General features: G+C 39.8%; 2 protein-coding genes across 7 annotated transcripts in view; one reads left to right on the forward strand and one right to left on the reverse strand.

Annotated features, from left to right (window-relative positions):
- The first annotated feature begins 959 nt into the window (after nt 1-959).
- Nucleotides 960-17278, forward strand: BTBD10 (BTB (POZ) domain containing 10). Its single transcript, XM_014952564.1, has 8 exons — nt 960-1305; nt 7336-7529; nt 8160-8445; nt 10838-10940; nt 11917-12037; nt 12694-12891; nt 14244-14354; nt 16141-17278. The coding sequence occupies exons 1-8, from the start codon at nt 1181-1183 to the stop codon at nt 16449-16451; spliced, it is 1449 nt and encodes a 482-aa protein (XP_014808050.1). The 5' UTR covers nt 960-1180; the 3' UTR covers nt 16452-17278.
- Nucleotides 17279-17551: 273 nt separating this feature from the next.
- The window catches only part of ARNTL (aryl hydrocarbon receptor nuclear translocator like), a 53447-nt gene continuing 48255 nt past the window's right edge, over nt 17552-22743 (reverse strand). For 4 of the 6 annotated variants that reach the window (XM_014952563.1, XM_014952562.1, XM_014952561.1 and 1 more), the window contains 4 exons: nt 22002-22110; nt 20190-20283; nt 18551-18653; nt 17552-18262 (listed from right to left, as the gene is read on the reverse strand). In XM_014952563.1, the coding sequence (XP_014808049.1) occupies nt 18102-18262; nt 18551-18653; nt 20190-20283; nt 22002-22110 (467 nt within the window). In that variant the 3' untranslated portion in view covers nt 17552-18101. The remainder of the gene's footprint in view (nt 18263-18550; nt 18654-20189; nt 20284-22001; nt 22111-22743) is intronic. The other 2 variants (XM_014952560.1, XM_014952559.1) reach the window with 1 other exon arrangement.

Consider the following 22743-nt stretch of genomic DNA (forward strand, 5'->3'; position numbering starts at 1 on the left):
ACTCTTCAGGCTAGAATGCCGATGCTCTCCTGCCTTTCTAATCATGTCTCTTGTTTTTCTTGCTGTCTTCTTCTTTATAACAGCAGTCTTTTGCTGAACAGTCCCCTTTATTCCTTCAGCTTTCATCATATTTTAATTTCCACTCTACAGCTTATGACATCTTGATTTTTATTTATTGTAAGGCTAGCTTTTAAACTGTTCCTCCAGTGTATTGTGGCTCCTTAAAACAGCCTACAGACACTCTAAAAAGAATCATTTAAAAAAAGCTGTAGCATAACGCTTGCTTATCCTCCCCCGAAGAAAAAACCTTTAGAAAATTTTATCCGGCTACATGTATTAATTTGCTTTGCTTTTTGTGCTTGGTGGGCTTGACTTGTCAAGCATTTGATGACCCATTGATGTGAAAATATGCTACATCAGGACTTGGTGAACTGATTTCTGATCAGTACGCATACTGATGAATATAATTATATACTAATATTTAGATTGTCACAAAGCATAGTGCATTTTTCCTGGCTTAGGGTTAGTGGAAAAGGGATGTTCGTAGTTAAAAAATGGAGGCTGTGCTGCCTTGTTCTCAAAAGGCTATTGCTTATGAACTCAGTGAAAGGTGAATTAATTTAAGATATTAATCCTGGCAGAGTGTGCAGGAACAAATTAACCGTCCCCTGAAACTTGTATGGATTTGTCTACCTGGAGCGATCGTGATGGCAAAGGAGAGCTGCGAGGAGAGAAAAAGTTAGCGATAACCTTTTGAGATGTGGTGTTTTGTGTGCTGAAACCCGACGAGCTGGCAGGACTAGAAATAGCTTGGCAGATGGTAGTTGGCAGGGTACCCAGCAGCTCTCTCCTCTCGCGCGCTCCCCACCCTGCCTGTCAGTGGCGGTGCCCAATGGCTGCCGAGGGATGGGGAGACGGCAAGTAGGAATGGAGCTCGCAGGAGGCTGCGGGGTCAGACGTCAGTATCGCACTACGCATGGCTGAGTCAGTCACTGGGAGACATGGAATTGAATTAATATCTAGAGGGGGTTGCGTCTTTGAACGCTTAATGGACTGTGTGGCTGCGATCTCTTTATCCTTGAGGGGGGAAGATGATGGAGGAAAAAGTAAGGCTCGCTGATGGTGCAGTGAACTACTGAAGAAATGATGGAAACGCCAAATATGCTGAACTTAACAAGTAATGCCAAAGGATGCTGATCTGGCTTTCAAAGCAGCCTTCTTGAAAGGAACAGAATTCCTTTGTGCTCTGATTTCAAAATTATTTCCATGCTTTTGTGTTTCCTCCCTGATAGATACAAGAGGAAGGTGCGTATCCGTTAACAAGAATAATCTGTGGGCATTATTCAGGAGAAGAATGAGGAAAAGGGAAAGTACTGTCCTTTGTGTGCACTGGTCAATTGAAATGTCTGCTGACAAAGAACAGACTTCAGGGGGAGGAAGGGGGTATAAGCATTGTCATTGTGTAAGTCCTGGCAATATGAGCAGAATAGATTTCTTTTCTTCTAAAGCCTGATAGCAATGTATCTGTAATTTAGTGTATAGATAAAGCTCTATATCCCATTTCTGTAAGTGTTGATTATGTGAATTGTCCTAGGAAAGGATTGGATCTAAGTTTATATTTTAAGAAGAGTTAGTTAATGCAAGTTTTAGAAGATAAAAGGAAGAAAAAAAAGGGGTAAAAAATCTTGGCTAATATTTCATTGCTGCATCCTTTTCATTTAGATAAGAATTTAGGGTGGTTTTGGGGGTAGTAAGTATATTGGTTTAGCACCATAATTCTGTGTAGACAAGAGCTGGATTTATAAAAAAGAATATGTTTATTGGCAGTAATCAGTAGGATGCATATTAAGTTTTTGTATTGGAATACATGCTAATTGTTTTGGCAGTAAAACTAATCCAGTTTAATGACTTATTTTAATCATTAGTAATATATTCAGAGCAATATGTTGTTATGTATAAATTAAACAAACTGAAGCTCTCCTTCCACAGATGATTCCAAAGCATCATTAAATTGAAGGGCATTTACATTTTTTAAAAACTGCTCTTCCCTTACTGCAAAAATATGAAGTATACCAGTATGACAAGTGTGCCATTTTGATGGTGCTCTTTTTCCTCCTTTACATCGTATTAAATAGGTTTGCTTAAATAAAGCCTTGAGCTTATTTGGTTTTCTTTGTGAAGCAGCTGCTTCTAAAGAAAATGCCTCTTGCCTTTACAAAGTCAGAGCTTCCTTGATCCCTGACTGAGGGGGAAAATAAATTGTCACTGACTTAAAGTTCTTGAATGGGTGCAGTGTTAGTGCCCCAATGTTCCTTTGGAGCTGGGAAAAACTGTATATTGAATTTATGAAGATAGTCTAATGTACCAATATTCATAGGATTGGAATCTTGAGTTGTCATGTCCATCCCCCTCTCCCCGGTAGGAAAGTAATTGATAAAGCAAGACTCTCTTATCTTCCCTTCACAAACTTTTGGGTATGACATGGTCTACACACATGAGGTTTGTTTCCAGATTTAGTGAATGAGGAAATCAGGCTGTGGGTTTAAAATTTTGGGTTTGTTTTTTTTCCCTCTTATATTGTGCTTAATTTAAGACTGTATTATTAAGTATGCAGGAGAAAATTTTGCTTATATGCTGGTGGTGTGCCTCAGTCATTGCCAATGGCTTCCACAGCACAGAGCACAGCTAGTGGTCATAGGCTGGGAAATTAATTAAAAGTTGACATTGTAAATACTTCTTTTCAGAGAGAGAAAGCTATCTGAAACTATTCTGACTTTTTGGAGGCTTGAAGCAATGCACTGTGCGGAGCACTATGGACTGGTGTAGACTGAAGTTACAGCTTTATGTAGCGTGGCAGCCAGGTGCCACAGCTTCCAGGCACTTTTAATTATCAGCGGTTTGCTGCTGTTGGAGAAGCCCTGGTGCTTCATCTGGTCTGCACGATGCTTCTGGGAAACACAATACTCTCTAACAGTTTGCCTGCTTTTGCAAATGGGGCAGCTCTGCTTTTGTTGGTGACTTTTCCATTGGCGTTGGTAGGTGGCTGCATCAACACAACTGGGGAACTCCCTAGTGAATGCCAGTTTGGCTTGCTTGCATCACCAGGGATGGGTTTGTAGTTCCATTTTCTACAAATGTTAGGACTACTTGAACAAAATACACTGCCAAGTCTTAGTTAGCAACTTAAGAAATCAGTGTTTTAAAACAGTGGGGAGAAGGAGAATGTTTTGGTCTTAGTAATGTATGAAATAAAGTAACTCCTAACAAGCTTTGCATTGCTGGTTTGGAGCAAATGGTTTTTGCATTTCCCTGCAGAGACAACCTCCTGTTCCCAATGGCTTTGTTAGGGCAGAGAAAAATTATATTATTAACAAGTCGTTCTATCAAAAAAAAATAAAAATTATTTGATAGTTCTGATGTCTTCATTTTTTTGAACATTTGCAACTTCTTCCAAAGCTGCTTTACAGGAAAATATGAGCCCTGGGTCATCTTTCATATGTACTGGCCACAGATGTAGCTCCTTTTTCAGCCTAGAGTAGCTCAGTGACACAGTTTTCCTTGTCAAATATTGCAGGATAAAACTAGTGACTTGTCTCTTGTGATCTACTAGATTTTTGTTTTACCTTTGTTCAGATTTAAACTCATTTTAGTTGTCTTGTTTATTGTAGAGCAAAGTTGTATTTTGGTGGTAGTATTTACCGGAGTACACATAGTGTTGAGCAAATGGAACTTCAGATTTTTTCAGGTGTATACGCAACAGATCAAAGAAATAATTTTTTTTGTGTATGTATTGTGACTCAACAGTGATGATATTTAAGATTGACATTTTAGATGGTTGTTATTAAGATGAGTGAAGATTCATGATTCAGATGATCCTGTCTCAAGCCAAACTCTTGGAATTTTCAGAAGTCTTTCAATTTTGGCTTGTATCTTCCATCTTCTGGCTAATAGATAATGTGCATTAATCACAGCATTAATCTGTACACTAAAGGGAGGAAAGCACACCATAGAAGCAGAGCAAATGAACGGTGTGGCCAGCTGCGATTTGAACAGCTTTTTGAAATTATTTACTGATCTGTCCGTTTCAAGACCAGTTGATTTAATATTTAAGGATCCTGTACTCCTCTGGCTGGCAGCCTCTGCCTCCTCCATAGAGCGGTGTGCTGAATTGATGGTTCACGTGCCCTTGCTCCGAAGGGATGGACCTGGCTGGTAGCAGGAGACACATTAATCTCTTCCCCTCTCCTCCCAGGCGTGCTGGCTGTACCTACCAAGGCAGAAGCGGCCCCAGTTCTGATACTGGGAAGGTACAGCTGAAAGTCGTGCCTGGCGTGTTTAGTCCTTAATTGAGCCGTGACTAAGGAGGAAGTCTGATGCCAGCTGAGTCAGTGCTACTTCCTGTAGCACCTGTTCTTCTCAGCTCCCTTAATGAGATTATTAACTAGGGCTCGCCCTACTTCAGTGTGAACTCTGAGTCACTGCTTAGAGGGGTAATCAATGTGGCTTTAGATAGTTTTCTGGATTAAGAATCGCGTTTTAATTGCCTTCTCTGTTAAATGGTAATTCATATCTGCTCTGCCAAAATGCATGATAAGCCTGCATGTCCTTACAGGGGTTCAGTTTCATTTTCTAGCTGTTTCCCTTATTTAAAGCAACCAGAACGCTTTAGCGGTTGAGAAATACTGAGTCATACGTTTTGATACTATAAAATGTGGCACCTGTAAAACTTTGATTTCTCACAGCATTGTTAGAAATATTATCAGGGCTAGGATCAAAGTGCTGCTTTAACAAAGGCCTGATCACATGTGGCTTTATCGGGATTTGCTGAGGTATTTTGTCACAAGACTGCTATGTATGTGTTTGAGTTCTCCTTTCACACTCTCCCCCTTGCTCCCCCCTTTGTGGGACAGTTGGTTATGCCATGATGTACAAATATAAACCCTTTAGGGGCACATGAGATATAGAGGGTTTTTTTTGTTTTTAAAAACGTGACCATTTCTTGGCAAGTTTAGCTGCAGTAGTTGTGACTATTATCTTGTCTAAACAGGGGCTAGACTTCAGTTTCAAGTTAAATTTTAATTTTAGGCTGTAATTCATAGTTCTGATATTTTATGGGCATATTTTGTACCTGTTAAAATGGTTCTATTTTGTAGGCATATATATAAAGGACAGGTGCAAAGGTGTTCCTATTCTTGAAAGTCTTCTATATCTTGAAAGGGAGGATTGCAGATGTCATTCTTGCAAACTTTTGTACATTTCACTCTCATAATACAGAATTTACCTTGCTCTAACAGATAAGGAGACACATTAGCTGTGCTGAAATGCTATATATCTTAATACATTCGAATTGCATTGAAAGTCCTGAGGAAAATTCTGTTTCCTTTTAATGAAAATGGTTGCATCATCTTTATTCTTGGGCTGTAAATCTGAGCATTTCCAGCCGTAAGCGAGGCTTGCAGTTCTTTTACCTTATTCAATAGACCTTTGGCTGACTTCACATCCTAAAGATGCATGTCTTATTGCAGTGTATTTTAGGCTTGGCAGGAAACAGTATTGCAGTAGATTTTCTCTGCATCAAGCTTCTGCTTTATTGGGTACGAGATCCTTCTCTCATTCAAATGGAGTGGTGAAAAGCTTGTGTTCCTTAGCTGAGAGGTACATTTCTTATTCTTTGCATTGTGCTAATACTAATTTTGTGCCACTATAAACTGTATCAGATCTGTCGTAGCCTTTTTGTTCCGATTTAAGTTCCTCTTGTTATTGGTCGCAGAAACCTGAAGCTGAAACATGTCATACTAGATGTTCATTTTTTGAGTCATTATATCTAAGCAACTTAAAAAGAGGACATTCTGCTCAACTTGCTTGTACAGTTCATTCTTTTAAAATTTGTTGTGCTTTTTTTAGCTAGGTCATTCTTCTTACCTCTTTGTGTTCTTGAATCCTTCAGCATTCCTCGCAGTCCTATTTAAGGTCTCTTGGTAAAAGTTGTGGGATTTGCAGGCTGTGAGCAAGTGGGGCATTGAGGCTCCTGTGGGAAATTATGACCCTTCTTTGTTTGTCAGACCTTGGAGCTGTGCAGACGTCTGTCTTGGTTCTCCAGTACCTGAGGCTTTTGGAAAGTTCCCTCAGTTCAACTGGTAAATAAGGAGTGTTGTCATGCCCATGCTTGAAAGGCAAATAGCAAAGGAACTGATTTAGGAATTTAGGGGTGCAGGGACACAGATATGTCTGTGCTGTCCTGATATAAAAACTTCTGGTTTATAGAGCAGAAATAAAATATGTAAGTATTTTTGGTAAAACGCAACAATAGCTGTTGCAAGTTGATACTTAATTTTTAGATAGTTTCTGAGAGTACTGGATCTTGAAATTGACTAGGTTTTATTAGTAGGTTTAATAATTAATTGCAAAATCAGTATCATAAATTCAGGAATGTAACATAGCTTAATTACGGTCTAAAAAAAAATCTTAAACTGTTATATTAAAATTTGCTAGTTTATAACAAACATCCTAGTAATACTGAATTTTTAGATAGTTTTTGAAAGTACTGGATCTTGAAATTGACTAGGTTTTATTAGTAGGTTTAATAATTAATTGCAAAATCAGTATCATAAATTCAGGAATGTAACATAGCTTAATTACGGTCTAAAAAAAAATCTTAAACTGTTATATTAAAATTTGCTAGTTTATAACAAACATCCAACTTGTTACTGACAGTGCTGTAGGTCTTGGATTTAATAATATAGTTCACATATTTGCTGTCTGAGTTCTGGTGGCTTACTATTGTTCCTTCAGAGAGTAACTGAACATTTAAAAAAGCATGTGCAGAAATAAATCCTTGGCTGGTGTGACTTGATGTATCAACTAGTTTGACCACCTTTGTAAAATGCAAGTTGCAAGAGGAAAGTGAAGTCAAGTACAAAAAGCTTTTGCTCTGAGAAGGGCTTTCTTTAACAGGTTTCACTGGGGGAAGAAAAAAAAAAGACTTTTAATTTCATGGTTTGATTAGAAAATTTAATTTAACAGTATGAATCAAAATAAAATGCTCAGTTGTATATGATTTACCTGGCCTGGAAGGTATTTCACAGACAAGTTCAACTGATCAGGCAGTGTCTCTCCAGATCACACAGCAATAAACAGGTAATTCTTGCTGTCTTCTTAATGTTCCAAGTTGTTGTTCTTGTTTGTAAATATAAGCATGAGTAAAACAAAGAAAATGAAGGTGGATAATACTAGTCTTCAAAACATGTACATGGAGTGTGGATGCTTTTAAAATTTAGATGCAGAATGTTTCTGAAACTTTGAAATGCTGAATGTTTCCCTTATTTCTGTTTTCAGCACCTCGTCTCGTATTGCTAAAGGAATAGACTACACAAAAATGAGCTTTCATGGTGCAAGTGGTGGACATGAGAGATCAAGGGACAGACGCAGATCAAGTGACAGATCTCGTGACTCATCCCATGAAAGAGCAGAATCTCAGCTCACTCCATGCATCAGGAATGTCACTTCACCAACAAGACAGTATCATTCTGGTGTGTTCAGATCAATAGTTTTTTCAGGATTAAAATTCTTAACTTAATTACTATTTTGTTAAAAGCATTATTTCTTGATTCCACAACATACATATTTCTTATGTGTGCTGTTACCTGGTACTGCCTTTGATAGGTCATAATTCCTACATAATGCTCTTACTTAGTTCAAATCACAAAAGCAGTCTAATTTCTTCCAGGATTATAATTGACTAAACGCTTCACCTTTACTTGGTAGGGTTTAGGTATTGAGGAATACAGGAAACACCTGTTTTTCTTATAAGTGACAAAACTTGGTTTGTTTCTTTGAACTACAGGACTGAACACAAACTGTGATGCATAGCTTCTGTATCGTGTTGAGTTGCTTTTTCAGTACTAGAATGCTAAATTTTTGTTGTAAAGGCTTTGGGGAGATGAGACGACTGATGTCTAAGTGGTAGAAACTTCAGGATTTCATATACGTACAGTTATTTTTGAAATTTCTCTAATTAAAATAGATGTGATTGAAAGAATCTGTACTTAACTTACCAAGTTGCTGGGTTTGTGCCCGGAAAGGCATAAGCTGCATAGATCTTATGTAGATCTATAATTTCATTTCTTGCTTTTTCTCTTTCTACCTTGCTCTTGCCTAAGATCGAGAAAAGGATCACAGTTCATCTCGACCAAGCAGCCCTCGCCCTCAGAAGACTTCCCCCAACGGTTCCGTGGTCAGCATGGGGAACAGCAGCAGAAACAGCAGCCAGTCAAGTTCTGATGGGAGCTGCAAGGCTGGTGGGGAGATGGTATTTGTGTATGAAAATGGAAAAGAGGGAGCTCGGAATGTCAGAACTTCTGAACGAGTAACGCTCATAGTGGACAACACCAGATTTGTTGTAGATCCTTCTATCTTTACTGCACAACCTAATACAATGTTGGGCAGGTTTGTATCTATTTTTTTTTTCTTAATCTCTGCTTATAGAAGAGCCATAAACACTTTGTAATATTAAAACTGTTTAAATAGCTGCTGAACTCGTATTGCTACAGCTGATCGGCTAACATTTAATATTATCAATTTGCAAAGGTCTTTAAAAAGCAGATGTAAGTTTTCTTCTGTATTTAGCAGAGATGCCAATGGATGTCTATTACCTAGAGACAAAAGAGTTCATAAGTAAATTAACATGTCATGATATACTCATTTCCTTCCATCTCACTGAGCATTGCTTCTGAGTTCAGTCTGCCTTGTTCCATCTCCTGTTTTTAAAGCTAGTTGCTTCGTAAGACAAAGTAGCAAGTATAGATAGTCTGTTTCAAAATAGCAGGGAGGAAGACCTTGAAGGAATTTATTTTGCTTAAGGGGCCTACGCTGACCATGTTCAAGCTCAGCACATCTATCTTCTGAAATGCTTTTTTTGGAGAGAGGAATGTCAAACAGATAGTGTAACAGGTCAGAGCCTTTCAGCCAAGAGACCTAGCACTCAAAATGGTCAATAGTTGAATGAAAGTCCACAATATGTATGTAGTATTTTCTGTAGAAACTATAACAAGCAACGTATTTATGTTGCTTGGTGGCAAAAGATTCTGTACTTTGCTTGCTCAAAACACTGGCTGGTTTTACATTGTACAAATGTAGAATATTTTCTGTAGAAACTATAATGAGCAATGTGTTTAATATGTTTGCTTGGTGGGAAAAGATTCTGTACTTCACTTGCTCAAAATACTGGCTGGTTTTACATTGTACAAATGTAGAGAGCACTGCTTACAAACTTATGGCAAGTAAGAAATGAAGGTCTGTTTCCGTTTGGATTTGGCTTTTTTATTAAAATGTGGCTGTTTCTCAGCCCATTGGGACATAATCATATTTTAAAAACACATATATAAGCTATTTTCCAAGGTAAAGATAATAAATACGATTAACAACTTCTGCTTTGTTTAAATCACCACTGCATGGGATAACTAGTACCTTGGTTCCTGTTTTGTGAGAAATCAAGGGGAAGAGTTACAGAGAAAGCCAAAAATGCTTCTCTGTGTAAATAGTAAAGGTAAATAAATAGAAGTAATAATTAAAAGAATTAAATCATTGATGTAAGGCATTCGTATATGTGTATACATGTAAAGATCCAGACTAACAAACTGGGGGTGTCTCAGTGTGAAGTTTCATGGTGAAATTGTTTCCTTTTTCATGCCCAGCCTCAGAATAAGTGGTGCTGGCTCTTGCACTAGATTTTTTTTTTGTGTGCGTTGCTGAGTTAAGCTCCCTTTGGGACTGGCTCAAGGAACAAGCTTATTTTATCTTCTGCTAATTCAAAAGTAGGTTAATAAAAATATGGAAATAGTGCTCTAAAATGCAAATTAGTTATAAACCCACTTTCCCCCAATGTCAGTTGACAGGACGCTAAACAGGAACAGTTTAGCTAGGAGGTAAAAGTAACTGATGTGTTATTTACCTTCAGCCTGTATCCTTCTAGACTACCTTTTTTGTGAATATTATTTATTTTCTTGAAGAGTGGTCAGAAAACACATAGAATCATTAAGTGACCAAAGTTACTTTGTTCTCCACTCTAGAGGCACACGGTACACCAGCTCTGTTGCTTTGAGCTGTGAGTGTGAGAGCAAAGTCTTGCCATTGGGGTATATTTGTAAATAAAGCATGGAGTAGGTGGCAATACTTTTTTAAGCATATGATGTAATTCTGTATCATAGGTGTGTTTTTTTTTAAACAGTCAGGGTTTTTTCCTGGTGATCTAATGGGATACTGCAGATACTGTTTGGGACTTAGAGTTTTCTCCTTAGTCCAACTTTCCTTGCATCCTATTGGGAGAAATATGCTGTATATGCTACCCTTAAGTATGGGTGTTTTCTATCAGAATGTTATTTTAACTTTTGAATTAACTAAATCTTTTAAATGAAATTGAGGTGAGTTATGTGTACTTGAACGCTAAATTCTGTTTCTTAAACTGCTTCAAATGTCTTTAAATAATGAGAATTCCACAACAAAACCTGTTCTTCCACAAATGCCAAAGAAGACTTGTTTCAGGGTCTCCCCACCTTTGGCACTGGCAGGAAATGGCCTGGTCTAGCTTTTGTTTTAATCAAAGGGTATTAGCAAGTTAAGATTGAAAACTAAAACTAGACTTTCCTGGCTTAAACTATCCCGCTTTCCATATTACAGTAGCCTTGCTAAACATAAACTAAACTGAACAGCATGTGTACATACAAGTTGGAATAGACTTCTCTGCCATTTTAGTACAATTTTTCACATTTTACTTTTTAGATTTACAAAAAAGAAAATCATAGTAAGGAATTCTAACCAAATTACTTTTATTCTTGAGCAGGATGTTTGGATCAGGCAGAGAACATAACTTTACACGTCCTAATGATAAAGGGGAGTATGAAGTTGCTGAAGGAATTGGTTCCACTGTGTTCCGTGCTATTCTGGTGAGTTTTTCAGGGGCAAGTACTGGTAGGACAAGCACTATTAAGAGGCATAACTTCTTGATTTCTCCTTACTTGCCTATCTGGACTTTGTGGGTGGAATAAATACTGTTGTTATTGTATTGTTCTCTAGAGGGGAAAAAATGCATGGTAGGAAAACACCTCTCAGTTTTCTAGGCATGTGCATGTGACAGCCAGGGAAAGAGAAAGCACACATGGAATAAACTAAAAATATACTGCCAGAAATTTGTTCATCTCCTATGCATCTAGTTCACCTCATTCAGGTATATTCACCCCTTCTTGTGCTGTTGTATTATTCTCTAGAGGGGAAAAAATGCATGGTAGGAAAACACCTCTCAGTTTTCTAGGCATGTGCATGTGACAGCCAGGGAAAGAGAAAGCACACATGGAATAAACTAAAAATATACTGCCAGAAATTTGTTCATCTCCTATGCATCTAGTTCACCTCATTCAGGTATATTCACCCCTTCTTGTGCTGAAAATAGATGAAATGGGGTACTGGAAGTTAACTTACTGCAGGTAAGAGGAGAAGAGTCAACCAGTTTGAGAAGAAAATGCCCATGATGTATTTCATATCTACGTGAGAAAGTAGAGCTTTGTCAGCAGAATTGGAATAGCAAAAGCTGAGTAAAGTATAGATATGTGAGAAAGTAGAGCTGCCATACTGCTTTGTCAGCAGAATCGGAATAGCAAAAGCTGAGTAAAGTATAGATAAAAGACAGTATGTACATACCAAAATGATCAGTATTAATAGTTGTCACTTAGAGTGCTCTGCTCCAGAAGCAGCTGAGAAAATGGATAAATTTGAGGACAGTAAAATTCACAAAGTCTAACATACGCTGCCCTTTGACATTTTAGGGGGGTTGCTTGTGGAAAAAGCATCATCAATGAAATGATGGAATGTTTCTGTCAGTGAGTGTTGAAGTGCATTGTGTTTTTGTTTGCTGCATTCCTACAGGATTACTACAAGACTGGAGTGATACGCTGTCCTGATGGGATATCTATTCCGGAGTTGAGAGAAGCCTGTGACTATCTCTGTATCTCTTTTGAGTATAGTACTATTAAATGCAGAGATCTCAGTAAGTACAGAATTTATTCAAATAATTTGAATTATGCAAGACTAACTTAAGCATATATTTTGGGGGGTTAATTCTGAATTGTATCCTTTATTAAAGTAAGGAACGTGGCAAAATCCAGCATTCCAGCTGTGAGATCTGCGTGGGGCACCTGTGCCTTCCCCAGCAGCCACCTCACGGCGTGTCGCCTGCTGAGTCACACTCTGGGAGCACTTTGTCCTTAGCAGGAGGATTTAGCAGCTCGTGCTGTGAGGGTTTTGATAGGCTTTGTTCTTAAGCTACTGCTTATGAAAAGCAGGTTGCATACGCTACTCTTCCAGCAACTGGCTTAAATAATGTTTAATTTAGGAAGCCCAAGAGGAGTCTTACACACAGTTACCAAATGTTTAACAGTAGTAAAACAGAAAGGAGATATCCTCAAGGTCACTCTGCTGTCTGCCCAACATAATGTTAGTGTCTGCAGGACAATCCTATTGGTTTGAACTTCTGGTAAACATTTGAAAAAGTTCTGATCCTTACACAAACTAATAGACTAAATGTCTTTACAGCTGTCTGTGGTAAATACTACAAAAAAAACCCCAGAACTCCTGTCTCTCTTATTCCTGCCTTCATTTCTTTACTAACCTTTCAAATGTGCCTGTGCTTAAATTTTGTTCCAGGTGCTCTCATGCATGAATTGTCAAACGATGGTGCTCGCAAGCAATTTGAGTTTTATCTAGAAGAAATGATTCTCCCATTAATGGTAGCCAGTGCCCAGAGTGGTGAGAGGGAGTGCCACATTGTTGTGCTGACAGATGATGACGTTGTTGACTGGGATGAAGAGTATCCTCCACAAATGGGAGAGGAATATTCACAAAGTAAGTTTCTCATTGTTTCCACCAAGCCATGCTATGGTAGAGGTAGCAGGAAATGTGCTGATTTAACTTTTTTGTACATAAACGCTGTTAGCAAAGTCTTTACAACATCCCTAATGCCTCATAAAAACTTAGTTCTGCTTAATATTTTGCTTCACAGAAGCATATGTGGTGTGCTACATTTAAGTCTATTGAGTGAAGTCTATGGGGGAAGGGAAATACTTTTTCAGGAAGAGCTTGATGAGGAAAATGGATAGGAGTCATAGTTACTGTAGGAGAACAACTAGAGGCTTTTTTGGGGAAAAAACTGTGTTAATATTTCAGAAGTGTAACAGTTTGTATAGATGAGTTAAAGCACCTGTGAGTGGAGTGCCCTTCCTATCAGCTGAAAATGTTGCTTCAGTTTGAAAACTTGAGATTCAGGGTTGTGTTCGGGGATGTAGGAGCTTGAGATGCTCTGTACTCCAGTGGTTTAAGTTCTTGTTAGAAGGCTTTTCAAAGTATTACAGTTCTGCTTTGTTTTGTTTCATTTTGGTTTTTTTATGAAAAACACCCAAAACACCAACAAAATTAAAAACTCCTGACATTTTTGGAGGATGCAAACCTGCAGCTCTTCCTAAAAAGGGAAGTTGATGTGAATATAGATCAAATGTGGCTGTTCTAATGTAGTAATACGATTGGCTCAGGTTTTTAGTTCCTCATATGTCTCAATGACGTCAGTTAAAAACCATCCTGCCTAAGTAATTAGTTAGGCACACACTTGCCTTTTACACTTATACTTTTCATAAACAGAGGATTTGGGTCTGTGCAGCTGTGTGGGACTGGTAGCCCCAGTCCCTTCTTTTAAGATGCAATAATCAAATTTTCAAAGGTGTCCCTCTTGTTCAGCTTCACAAGCCTGGGTTTTCTGAAACTGATTTGCAGATCTCTCTTACATATTGGGAAGAAGCGTGGAAGGATTTCTGTAATATGTGCAGGATTCCATCAAAAAGGGGGGAAAAAAATTGAGATGTCTTTCTTTTTGTGTGTGTAGGTGGAGTTGGGAGTCTACGGTGTGCTTTGCTCTGTGAATTGTCCTGTTGCATTCCTAAATCCAACAAAAAAACAAACCCTAAGTGTATAAAACAGACTAAATTGATAGGGAAAATGAAACGTGCAACCAACCTGTTCTACAGACCCTTCAGCCATTTTTCTCTGATTTGTGCTGGATATTTTAAGGAGTTCTTGAGTCTCTCCCCCTGTGGTGAAAAAGAAATCCTAGAGTAAAGCAAAACAGTGAAAAAGAGAAATCTTTGTTTTTAGACTAGAAGTTTAATCTTTGAATACAGATTTTCCTCATTAAAATCTATTTTTAGTTATTTACAGCACGAAGTTGTATAGATTCTTCAAATACATTGAAAATCGAGATGTGGCCAAATCAGTTCTGAAGGAAAGGGGGCTCAAGAAGATCCGCCTGGGCATTGAAGGTAAGGGGAGCATTGGGGGGAGAAAGATCTGCTGAGCTTCTCTGCTCTCTGATCACCTCTGCAGCTGAAGAAATAAGGGTTGGTGGTGTCTTCCCTGGTGAGGTTAGATGAGAGAATGGCCAGAGGGGGAGTGGTACCCAAGGATTAACTGGTCCAGCTTGAAAACCTGGTTACAGGCTGGTGGCTGTGCTGCAAGGTGTATGTACGTGGCTGCTACTGGAGTAACTTCAGTGGTTTCTACTGACTTATGACTTGCATCTCATGCCGTTTGCCCTTTGGTTTTCATGCAAAATCTCCTCTGTACTTTTTTTGAAGTAATGATACGTTTTTACAGCTTTGTATATTCTGTTCTTGGTCTGGTGCCCTTCTCGGGGCTCAAAATGAAAAATGTTGTGTTAAGCAGTAGGTAAATATTTTCTTTCAGGAAATACAGAACTGTTAAACAGATCATTGAAGTACAAAGAAATATTAATCTGAAATGTAAGTTAGGAGGCTGATCTGTAAGATCTCAGCTCTGGCTTTGCAGAAGACAGCTACATTTCAGTCTCAGATCTCGTGAACGTAACAACTGGATTTCTTTGCATTTCACTTTCCTTCTGACTGTTGACCCAAATATTTAAAAACCCAGCCTTTGTAATTTGCAGGATTTCTATCATTCGTTCACCGAGTTGTTGTAGTTACATTTGTAATTTCCCAACCAAACCCAAATGCTTTTATCTGCTTGTGATCTCTAAAGTAGGTGAATGTGTTTGGCTGAACAAGGTGTGAGCCTTCAGCCTGACAAGCCCTTCAACTAAACCAGAACTGGTTCTGTCTGTAACGCTGCCTAATACTGGATCACTTCTGCTGGCACTTGCTTTAGTCAAAGAGCAACTGTTTGACTAAACTGTAATGCCAGTGCCCCATAATAATACAGAACTTTCTAGTAATGAAAATTATTGCCTAGGCAGAGGGGAGAGATGACTCAAACACAGTATAACCAGAATGGGTAATTGGTCTAAAATGATGTATTTGCATCATTTGGTGGAGCTGGGAGGAATGGGCTAGGATTCCACTTGGGAAATTAAACTGCAGATCAGAGCCACGCTGTTCTCTACTTTTGAGATCTCATTTCCAGCTTTCCAGGTCATAGTGTTCTAAGAAGAGGCAGCTCCTTTGGGCTCAAGGAAGGAGCAAGTAGCTTTGCCTGTGATGTCTGGAAGAGTTGTGTGGTGGCAATGCATTATCATAGAATCATAGAATGGTTCAGGTTGGAAGGGACCTTAAAGACCATCGAGTTCCAACCCCCCTGCCCTGGGCAGGGACACCTCCCACCAGAACAGGTTGCTCAAAGCCCCATCCAGCCTGGCCTTGAACCCCTCCAGGGATGGGGCAGCCACAGCTTTTCTGGGCAACCTGTTCCAGTGTCTCACCACCCTCACAGTAAAGAATTTCTTCCTAATATCTGAACTAAATCTCCCTTCTTTTAGTTCAAAACCATTACCCCTTGTCCTGTCACTGCACTCAGTGTCCCAGTAACTGCTGCTGTGCTGTCTCGTAGGTTACCCCACCTACAAAGGTTCTGGGAGGCAGCTGTAAGGTCTCTTGATTGATAGCACTGTAGCCTCTTTCCTTGCAGTGTGGGGCTGTTCCCCTTGCACAGATAAGGTTGAGAACACCAGGGTGGCATCTATTCCCATTCGGGATGTTGATGGTGACAGTGACAAATGCTAATCTGGTGACAACACTTCCATGTTCTGAACTAAAGAGCGGAGGGGAGGGTAACTGCTGCTCTGCTGTCTCGTAGGTTACCCCACCTACAAAGAGAAGGTGAAGAAGCGACCCGGTGGCCGACCAGAGGTCATCTACAACTATGTCCAAAGACCCTTTATTCGCATGTCCTGGGAGAAGGAGGAAGGGAAAAGCCGGCACGTTGACTTTCAGTGTGTGAAGAGCAAATCCATCACGAATTTAGCGGCGGCGGCAGCCGACATCCCCCAGGACCAGCTGGTGGTAATGCACCCTACCCCCCAGGTGGATGAGCTGGATATCCTGCCCATCCATCCTCCCCCCAGTAACAGCGAGATGGAGAGCGAGGGCCAAAACCCACCGCTCTGATCCTGACTCTTACCTAAACCCAAAGCATGCTCCTTCCAGTGACTCTGTACTCGATTCATACCACACTGCAAGTCCAGTTTTTCCCATTGTGTAACGGTGTTTAGGATGTTGCAGTTACGGACCTTTGGAAAGACCAAAAGGGAGTTACTGGGTTGTTTTTGAGAGTGCAGATCAAACGCCCTGGGGGTTCCAGTTACATCCATGTACGTGTTTACCAGTAGGTGTGTGACGTTGGTGATTCCTATGCTGGACTGTCCTCACCCTTCAGCCCATCACAACCAGCGGGATGCCGGTGGGTAGTGTACATCAGTATTGTTACAGGGGGTTAGAATGCAGAATTGGCATTGATAGTAGCACTTTACAAATGGTTGATAAATGGAATTTGAAGCCATTTTTTATAAACGTATTGCACAATACTAACAAAGTGCTTCTATCAAAAGTATTAACTGTAAATAGTTTTGCTCTGAATAGACTGACCCTTTTAAAGTTATTGTATATGGTTGAGCACAAAACTACTTACTACTGGGTTTTTGGATTGAGGACGTGATTCAATTACCCATGTAACATCTTGTTAAATTTGAAGTTCTTTAGTGAATTTTTTCACTTGTTTGCAGCGTGAGCCATGTTCAAAACTTGTGAACAATGGATAGGGGCTTTATCTTAAATTTTGCCTTACCTTAATCTGTTCACAAATATTTATTTAATACATTTTTCATAAGTGTCATGAAATAGGAAAATGCAAATGGTTCATTCTTCATTTATTAATGATTGTAAACAAGTTTTTCATGCAAATAAAGTTTCCATTATTTTAATGGGTTTGCATTATCTGTGGATGAGACTAAGTCTATGGATTAATTTTGAAAGTAGTTGTTGCTTTTCTTTCCTCAGGGAAGGATGAGTAAGTTAAAAACAAGCATTTCTTGAAGAGAAATCTGGTAATGTCAGACTATCTATCTGTTGTTTTTTTTCTCAGTATAAGAGTAAGAAATAATGGCTTCTCTAGAAATTTATTGTCGTGACAAAACCTTGTAAGTCTCTGTAAGTCATTGTTTTTCCTCCCTTTTCCCCCAAAGCTAAAGAAATGATAAATAGGCAACTGCTTCTAGCATGCACCTTCAGCAGGGTTTTATCAAATTTATTTATCAAAGTAAATGCTCCATCTTAGAACAAGGGAAACATTTATTTTAAAAATATTTAACTGTCTAATACATTACACTTTAACAATATTTATAGTAAAGGATTCTTACAAGAAAGAATAAACAGCTTTATGGTACAATTAGTATAAGAAATATCCACATGGGGACTGTTTTGCAGTGTAAAAACACACCATACATCTGAAATGGTCATTTGCATATAAAAGCTACCACTGATGCCAGTGAGTTGCACAGTGATTTAAAAAAAATTTCAAACAACAGAATCCAAAATATACAAGTATTGCAAGCTATACACAGCTAACCAAATCAACACAGAACACTGTAGCAGGTTATTCCACTTTGTCTGAAGTTACACATGGTAGGATGAGTTGCATTCTGATACAGCTTTTATGAAATCCCTACATAAAAGCTTCTTAGTCCAACAAGTTTCACAGACTGTAGAACTCCACCAATAAATGCACTTTTGATATTTGGATGTTGAAGCCAGGTGCATCATTTACAAGGGCCATGGCAAATCGCTGAAGTCTACGGGGCCACCAAGACCTGCATCTGCTTCAAGAAGGCTCATTATGACCGCCATGGCCGCTTCGTCGTTGCTGGGGCTGCTGGATCCCTGGTCGTTGTCAATCATGTCAATGCCTATATGAGAGTTCTCCCCTGTAAGCGTAAATACAGTCAGTTGTTAGAAATTCAGTGTTATTTTGTTCACTTCACTTGCTCTGGGCACTTGCCACGTGACTTGAACAAATTTTGGGAGTGTAAGTCTGTTTGACACCCAGGTTACCACAGTTTCAGGAACAGCACTGAAGCCTGGTGTTGGGGTACAGAGGTTAGGTTGCTCCTTAGAAAGTGACCATATGCTTCATAAGGACAACCTCATCTTGTTACAGTTGTCTGTATGTGTTTAGTTGGTACTGAGGCACCTTAGTGCACGACTTCACTTACCAAGAATAGAGGAGTTGTCAGAATACGGGTAACCAGAGTTATCCTGGATTTGCCCAGACAGTAACCCAGCTGAAGAAATGTCTGGAGTGCCACCATTCAAGATCTTGAAAGAAAAAACAGAAGACATAAACCAGCATGAAACGTTCCATTGAGTTTTAAATTGCCCTCTATTGGGATTTTTAATACAGAGAAGATGGACTTCCTGCAAAAAACGCCACCTAAAGGCTAGCTAATTAGGCTAGTTAGTTATACTAGGAACTACTTCCTCCATGTTATGCCCATCAAGCAAGTGTCAGATGGACAGTACACGGCCACCAGAAAGGAAGAGATCCAGTCCGTACTACATGCTACACTTCTGAAAGTAAATTCTGAAAAACTAGAAAAAAGTCCTCAGGGGATTTCTGTGGGTCATCTTTGTAAGTGTTCCATCTGCAAGTGATGGCAATTGCAGCTAATTACAGCATGCTCTTAAATTTACAAATGCAGTACGTGTTGCTCCTGTACCACAAGCCTAACCAGGGTTTGGTACGGAGCAGCACCGTGTCCACCAGAGCTTGTCAGAAATCAAAAAAACTTCCAAGGATTCTTAAATGGCAAGGGAACAGCTGAACTTGAACCCCAGCTCTGAACTGTTCCGATGTGTGTGCACTGGAAGGTAAGTACTTGCAAGCTCCCTTCTGAGGGCAGCTCCAGCTGGAACTTGTATTGTTTCTAGCAAACCTAGAAATATTGAGGGGGTACCAGAAATACCCAACTCTCCATGTGTATTTTCCTTTATTCTGTTACAGTAGCCCTTTTTATATGTAGCTGTTGAATTAGTGTGGGGCAGAAGGAGCAAGAATAACTGCTCCTAGAATTATAACTCCGTTTTTTCTAACTTCAAGTTTTATTTCAAAAACAAAGCAAGCCAGGAATAGACAGAAATAGTTACTGTCAGCTATCTGCTCCAGTATAAGCAATTCTTGTGTATAGTCATAATCATTTCTGGGGGAAAAAGTATGTCTGAGGCAGAGTTTGAATGCACAGAATAAGGATTTAGATAAGTGCTCTTTTTGCCTTGAATATACCCACCACAAGCAGCAATTTCCTAGATGACTTAAACGCAGCCAACACAGCGTTGAGGCGGTTTAAGTGTTGGTAATGGTATGTGAGTGCTACCCGAGTCATCTTAGAAGAAGGCATGGTACATGATATTGATTTAAAAATAAACTGTCAGTGCACAGTAAAGCATCTGGTTGTCACATTTAGTGCTACAGCAGTAGGGTGAAACTGCTGCCTTTCCTTTGAGCCCAGTCAGTGCTGGAACGGTGGCATTTCCAGTGCTCACCAGTGCGTGGTGTTAAAGAGTTTCTGGAGGATCAGGAGATGCTGAGCGCTGCTTCTGGCAGCTCTCTTAAAAAAAAAAAACATTAAAAAAAAATCTAAAGAGCACGTGGAAAGCTGCCAGTGTTTAAGAACCACTGGTCTCTGCACTTTTGGGACTACTGTGAAGGGATTCTGGCCACCAGAATGCTCTGACTTGCTGTCAGACTTGCTGTAGCCAAGCAGCCAGGCACGGTTCAACACGCCCTGTGATTTTGGGAAGGTGCTCCCATGTTGCTGCTGCTGCTACCAGGCTGTTTGTGAAGCCTGTCCTTACCTTCTTGCCTCCTGGGGAGGAAGTGTCTGGTGGGGGTGTGCTGGTGATGTTCAGTGGGCTTGAACCACAGCTAGAAGGTGATGATCCTCTTATCCTAAAATACCGATAAAATAAGGAATTAATTTACCAGCAACTTTGAGACTCGGGAGTTTCAAGTGCCTATTTTTGTATAAGGTGGTGTAAGCATGAACTTTCTTTTTGTAATTTCCTCACTTTTTCAGTGTTACTCAAATCAGCAGTAGCAACGTTTTTATTTGCAGCAAGAGAAACAGTTGAGTGTAAACTGCCCAGCTTGCCCAGCCCACAAGCTTTACCCCCTCCCCACTTTCATTTGCTCCTCTACAGCCTTCACAAGGACTACAAAAGAAGAGGTCCTGGGTACTGAGAAAAGCGTCATTTTTTTGTACTTTACTTCAATTTAGACCTGCTAAGAATTCAAGCTGCCTCAGTCACAGTAACCTAGACTCCTTAAGTGAGCTCCTGCTACAGAAGTACACTGGACATTTGGTACAGTTAATTAATTGTTTTTAAACTGTCTGAAGCAGCATTTTCCACTTCGGTTTCCCATAGCTTGATCAAATATAATTTTTTTAATTAATGAAGAATGTGTTAACTACAGAACTAACAAATCTCTAGACTAAAGGGAGGAGGGGTATTTACAGAGAAAAGCAATGGAAATGGGAACCTTATCCTTGGCAGAGTGCCCCTGGGAAAGCTGAACAGAAGGCAGCTTTGGAAAATAGTAACAGCTGCTGAAAAAGGACTGGAACTAACCCAGGGTCTCGAAATGAAATGAAAACATGGGTGGTAAGCTATACTACTACACTCACTGGGCTAATTAAGTGTTTTACAGCTTCTAAAAGGGATGGTTAAGTTTCAAAGTAGTGGCCTTGGTGTGGCCTTTTTGGTTGTGGGGTGGTTTTTTTTTTCTTTTTTCTCCTTCTTCCTATTCTAATAGACAGGGAAGAAGCTGCATGGGATAGGTCTGCTCTTCCCTTAAACAATGAGGTAAGTAGTCTCTGGCCTCCAGCAGGAACAAAACTATAGGAAACAGACTGAAATGTTTTCCTGAATTGCAGCTCAGCATGGTTCAAATACTGCCACTACACATCTGCTGGATGAGACCACTTTTATAGGAAAGGGAACAATTCCCAAGAGGAAATTGATGAGGAATGGAGCGTGTTAGGCAGTAGAAATTAAGTGATACCCACTGAAAGCACCTGCTGACACGGGTGAGAGATGAGGTGGGTGTTGTGAGAAACAGCAACGTGTTAGTGCAGTGTGTTCCTGAAGGGTGCTACAAGGGTTCTCATTGAAACCGGAGCTGCATCTTGACTTTTGGACAGACTGCCCCCGGGGAGGCAGTGCCAGCTTAATCATTGTGTCCTTGCTCTAAGAGCTGGGGGAGAACTGCACAAGCTGAACTTACGTATCTAACAACTCTAAAAGGATCTGGGCGAAGTGCATCACGTGAAAACAAACACTACTTTTTTGGCACGGAGTCAACAGATTTGGTATTTGGAGGTTGTGCCACTTACACCCTTAAGTGGTTGGAAAAAGAATGGTCTGGATTTTTCTTCTCATTAGCTGTTCTTTTTAACTAACATTTCTGGTAAACAGAGAATTATCACCATTACCAAAAAAAGTTCCAACATGAGTCTTTCACAGTAGAAAACTGGAAGGCTCTATCTTTTTCATTCTTTCACCATGGGCTCTGACTGCCTGAGATACTCTGAATAGGTATCTGGAGCTGTCTACTTATAACATACCATTGTATTGTACTGATTTTCTTCTAGCTTGAGTTCCTCTCACCTGTGAATCTCCATGATTTCTTCAGCAATCATCCTCCCTATTTTACCTGCCCCAGCTCTTGTTCCACCTGGAATTCCAGGCACAGTGGGATGGGTCCTTTTTGGGCCACCTGAAACAAGTAGATACCTTAAGGTAAAATCAACACTTGCAAACGCTTTCCAAAAAAAAAAAATAGTTTATGTTTAGGCATGTTTTGAAAAGCTGCAGGACCTTCTGAACTGTATTTATTTACAATGAGTACCTTCATATCTATGGAAAGCTCTGACTTGCACTGAGCTATGCTGTGTCTCTTAGACACCCCTCTGTGCCAGTGGGTACACAAGGTATCCCTGACTTGTACCAGATTCTGGTTATTTCAAGCATCTGGTAGCACCTCTCATCCAGACTTGGTAAAGAATAGCTTGTCAGACCTGCTTTATCCCGTGCCTGAACAGGTTTATCTCCAAACACGTTTGTTCTTTGCAATGTGTGAATGATTTGCCAGTTGATATTCCATATATATAATGCTATAAAGGCATAGCCCATAAGAGTAGTATCCAGTAAACAGTGTCTCTAAAAGCAATGGTTCCCAACTCTTTGGAAAGAATCTCACTGCTATCACCATCTCTCTTCTCCCCATCTTTCATCTCTGGGCTGTCACTACCTCCTTCTATTCCACCACACTTCACTCCTGCCCCAATAATCCCTCATCATTAAATGAAGCTCTGCTCTGCATTATGCCGCCTGCCACCCCTTAGAGAAG

This window comes from Calidris pugnax, unplaced genomic scaffold (assembly GCF_001431845.1).
Source record: "Calidris pugnax isolate Ruff unplaced genomic scaffold, ASM143184v1 scaffold248, whole genome shotgun sequence".
In the NCBI taxonomy this organism is placed as follows: Eukaryota; Metazoa; Chordata; class Aves; order Charadriiformes; family Scolopacidae; genus Calidris; species Calidris pugnax.

Bases quoted from the DNA above. Each gene is read 5' to 3' on its own strand.
- BTBD10 (XM_014952564.1), top strand. From the start codon at position 1,181: ATGCCAAAGGATGCTGATCTGGCTTTCAAAGCAGCCTTCTTGAAAGGA. The intron at 1,306-7,335 runs GTGCGTATCCGT...TTCTGTTTTCAG, and splicing joins CTGATAGATACAAGAGGAAG to CACCTCGTCTCGTATTGCTA. The intron at 14,355-16,140 runs GTAAGGGGAGCA...GCTGTCTCGTAG, and splicing joins GATCCGCCTGGGCATTGAAG to GTTACCCCACCTACAAAGAG.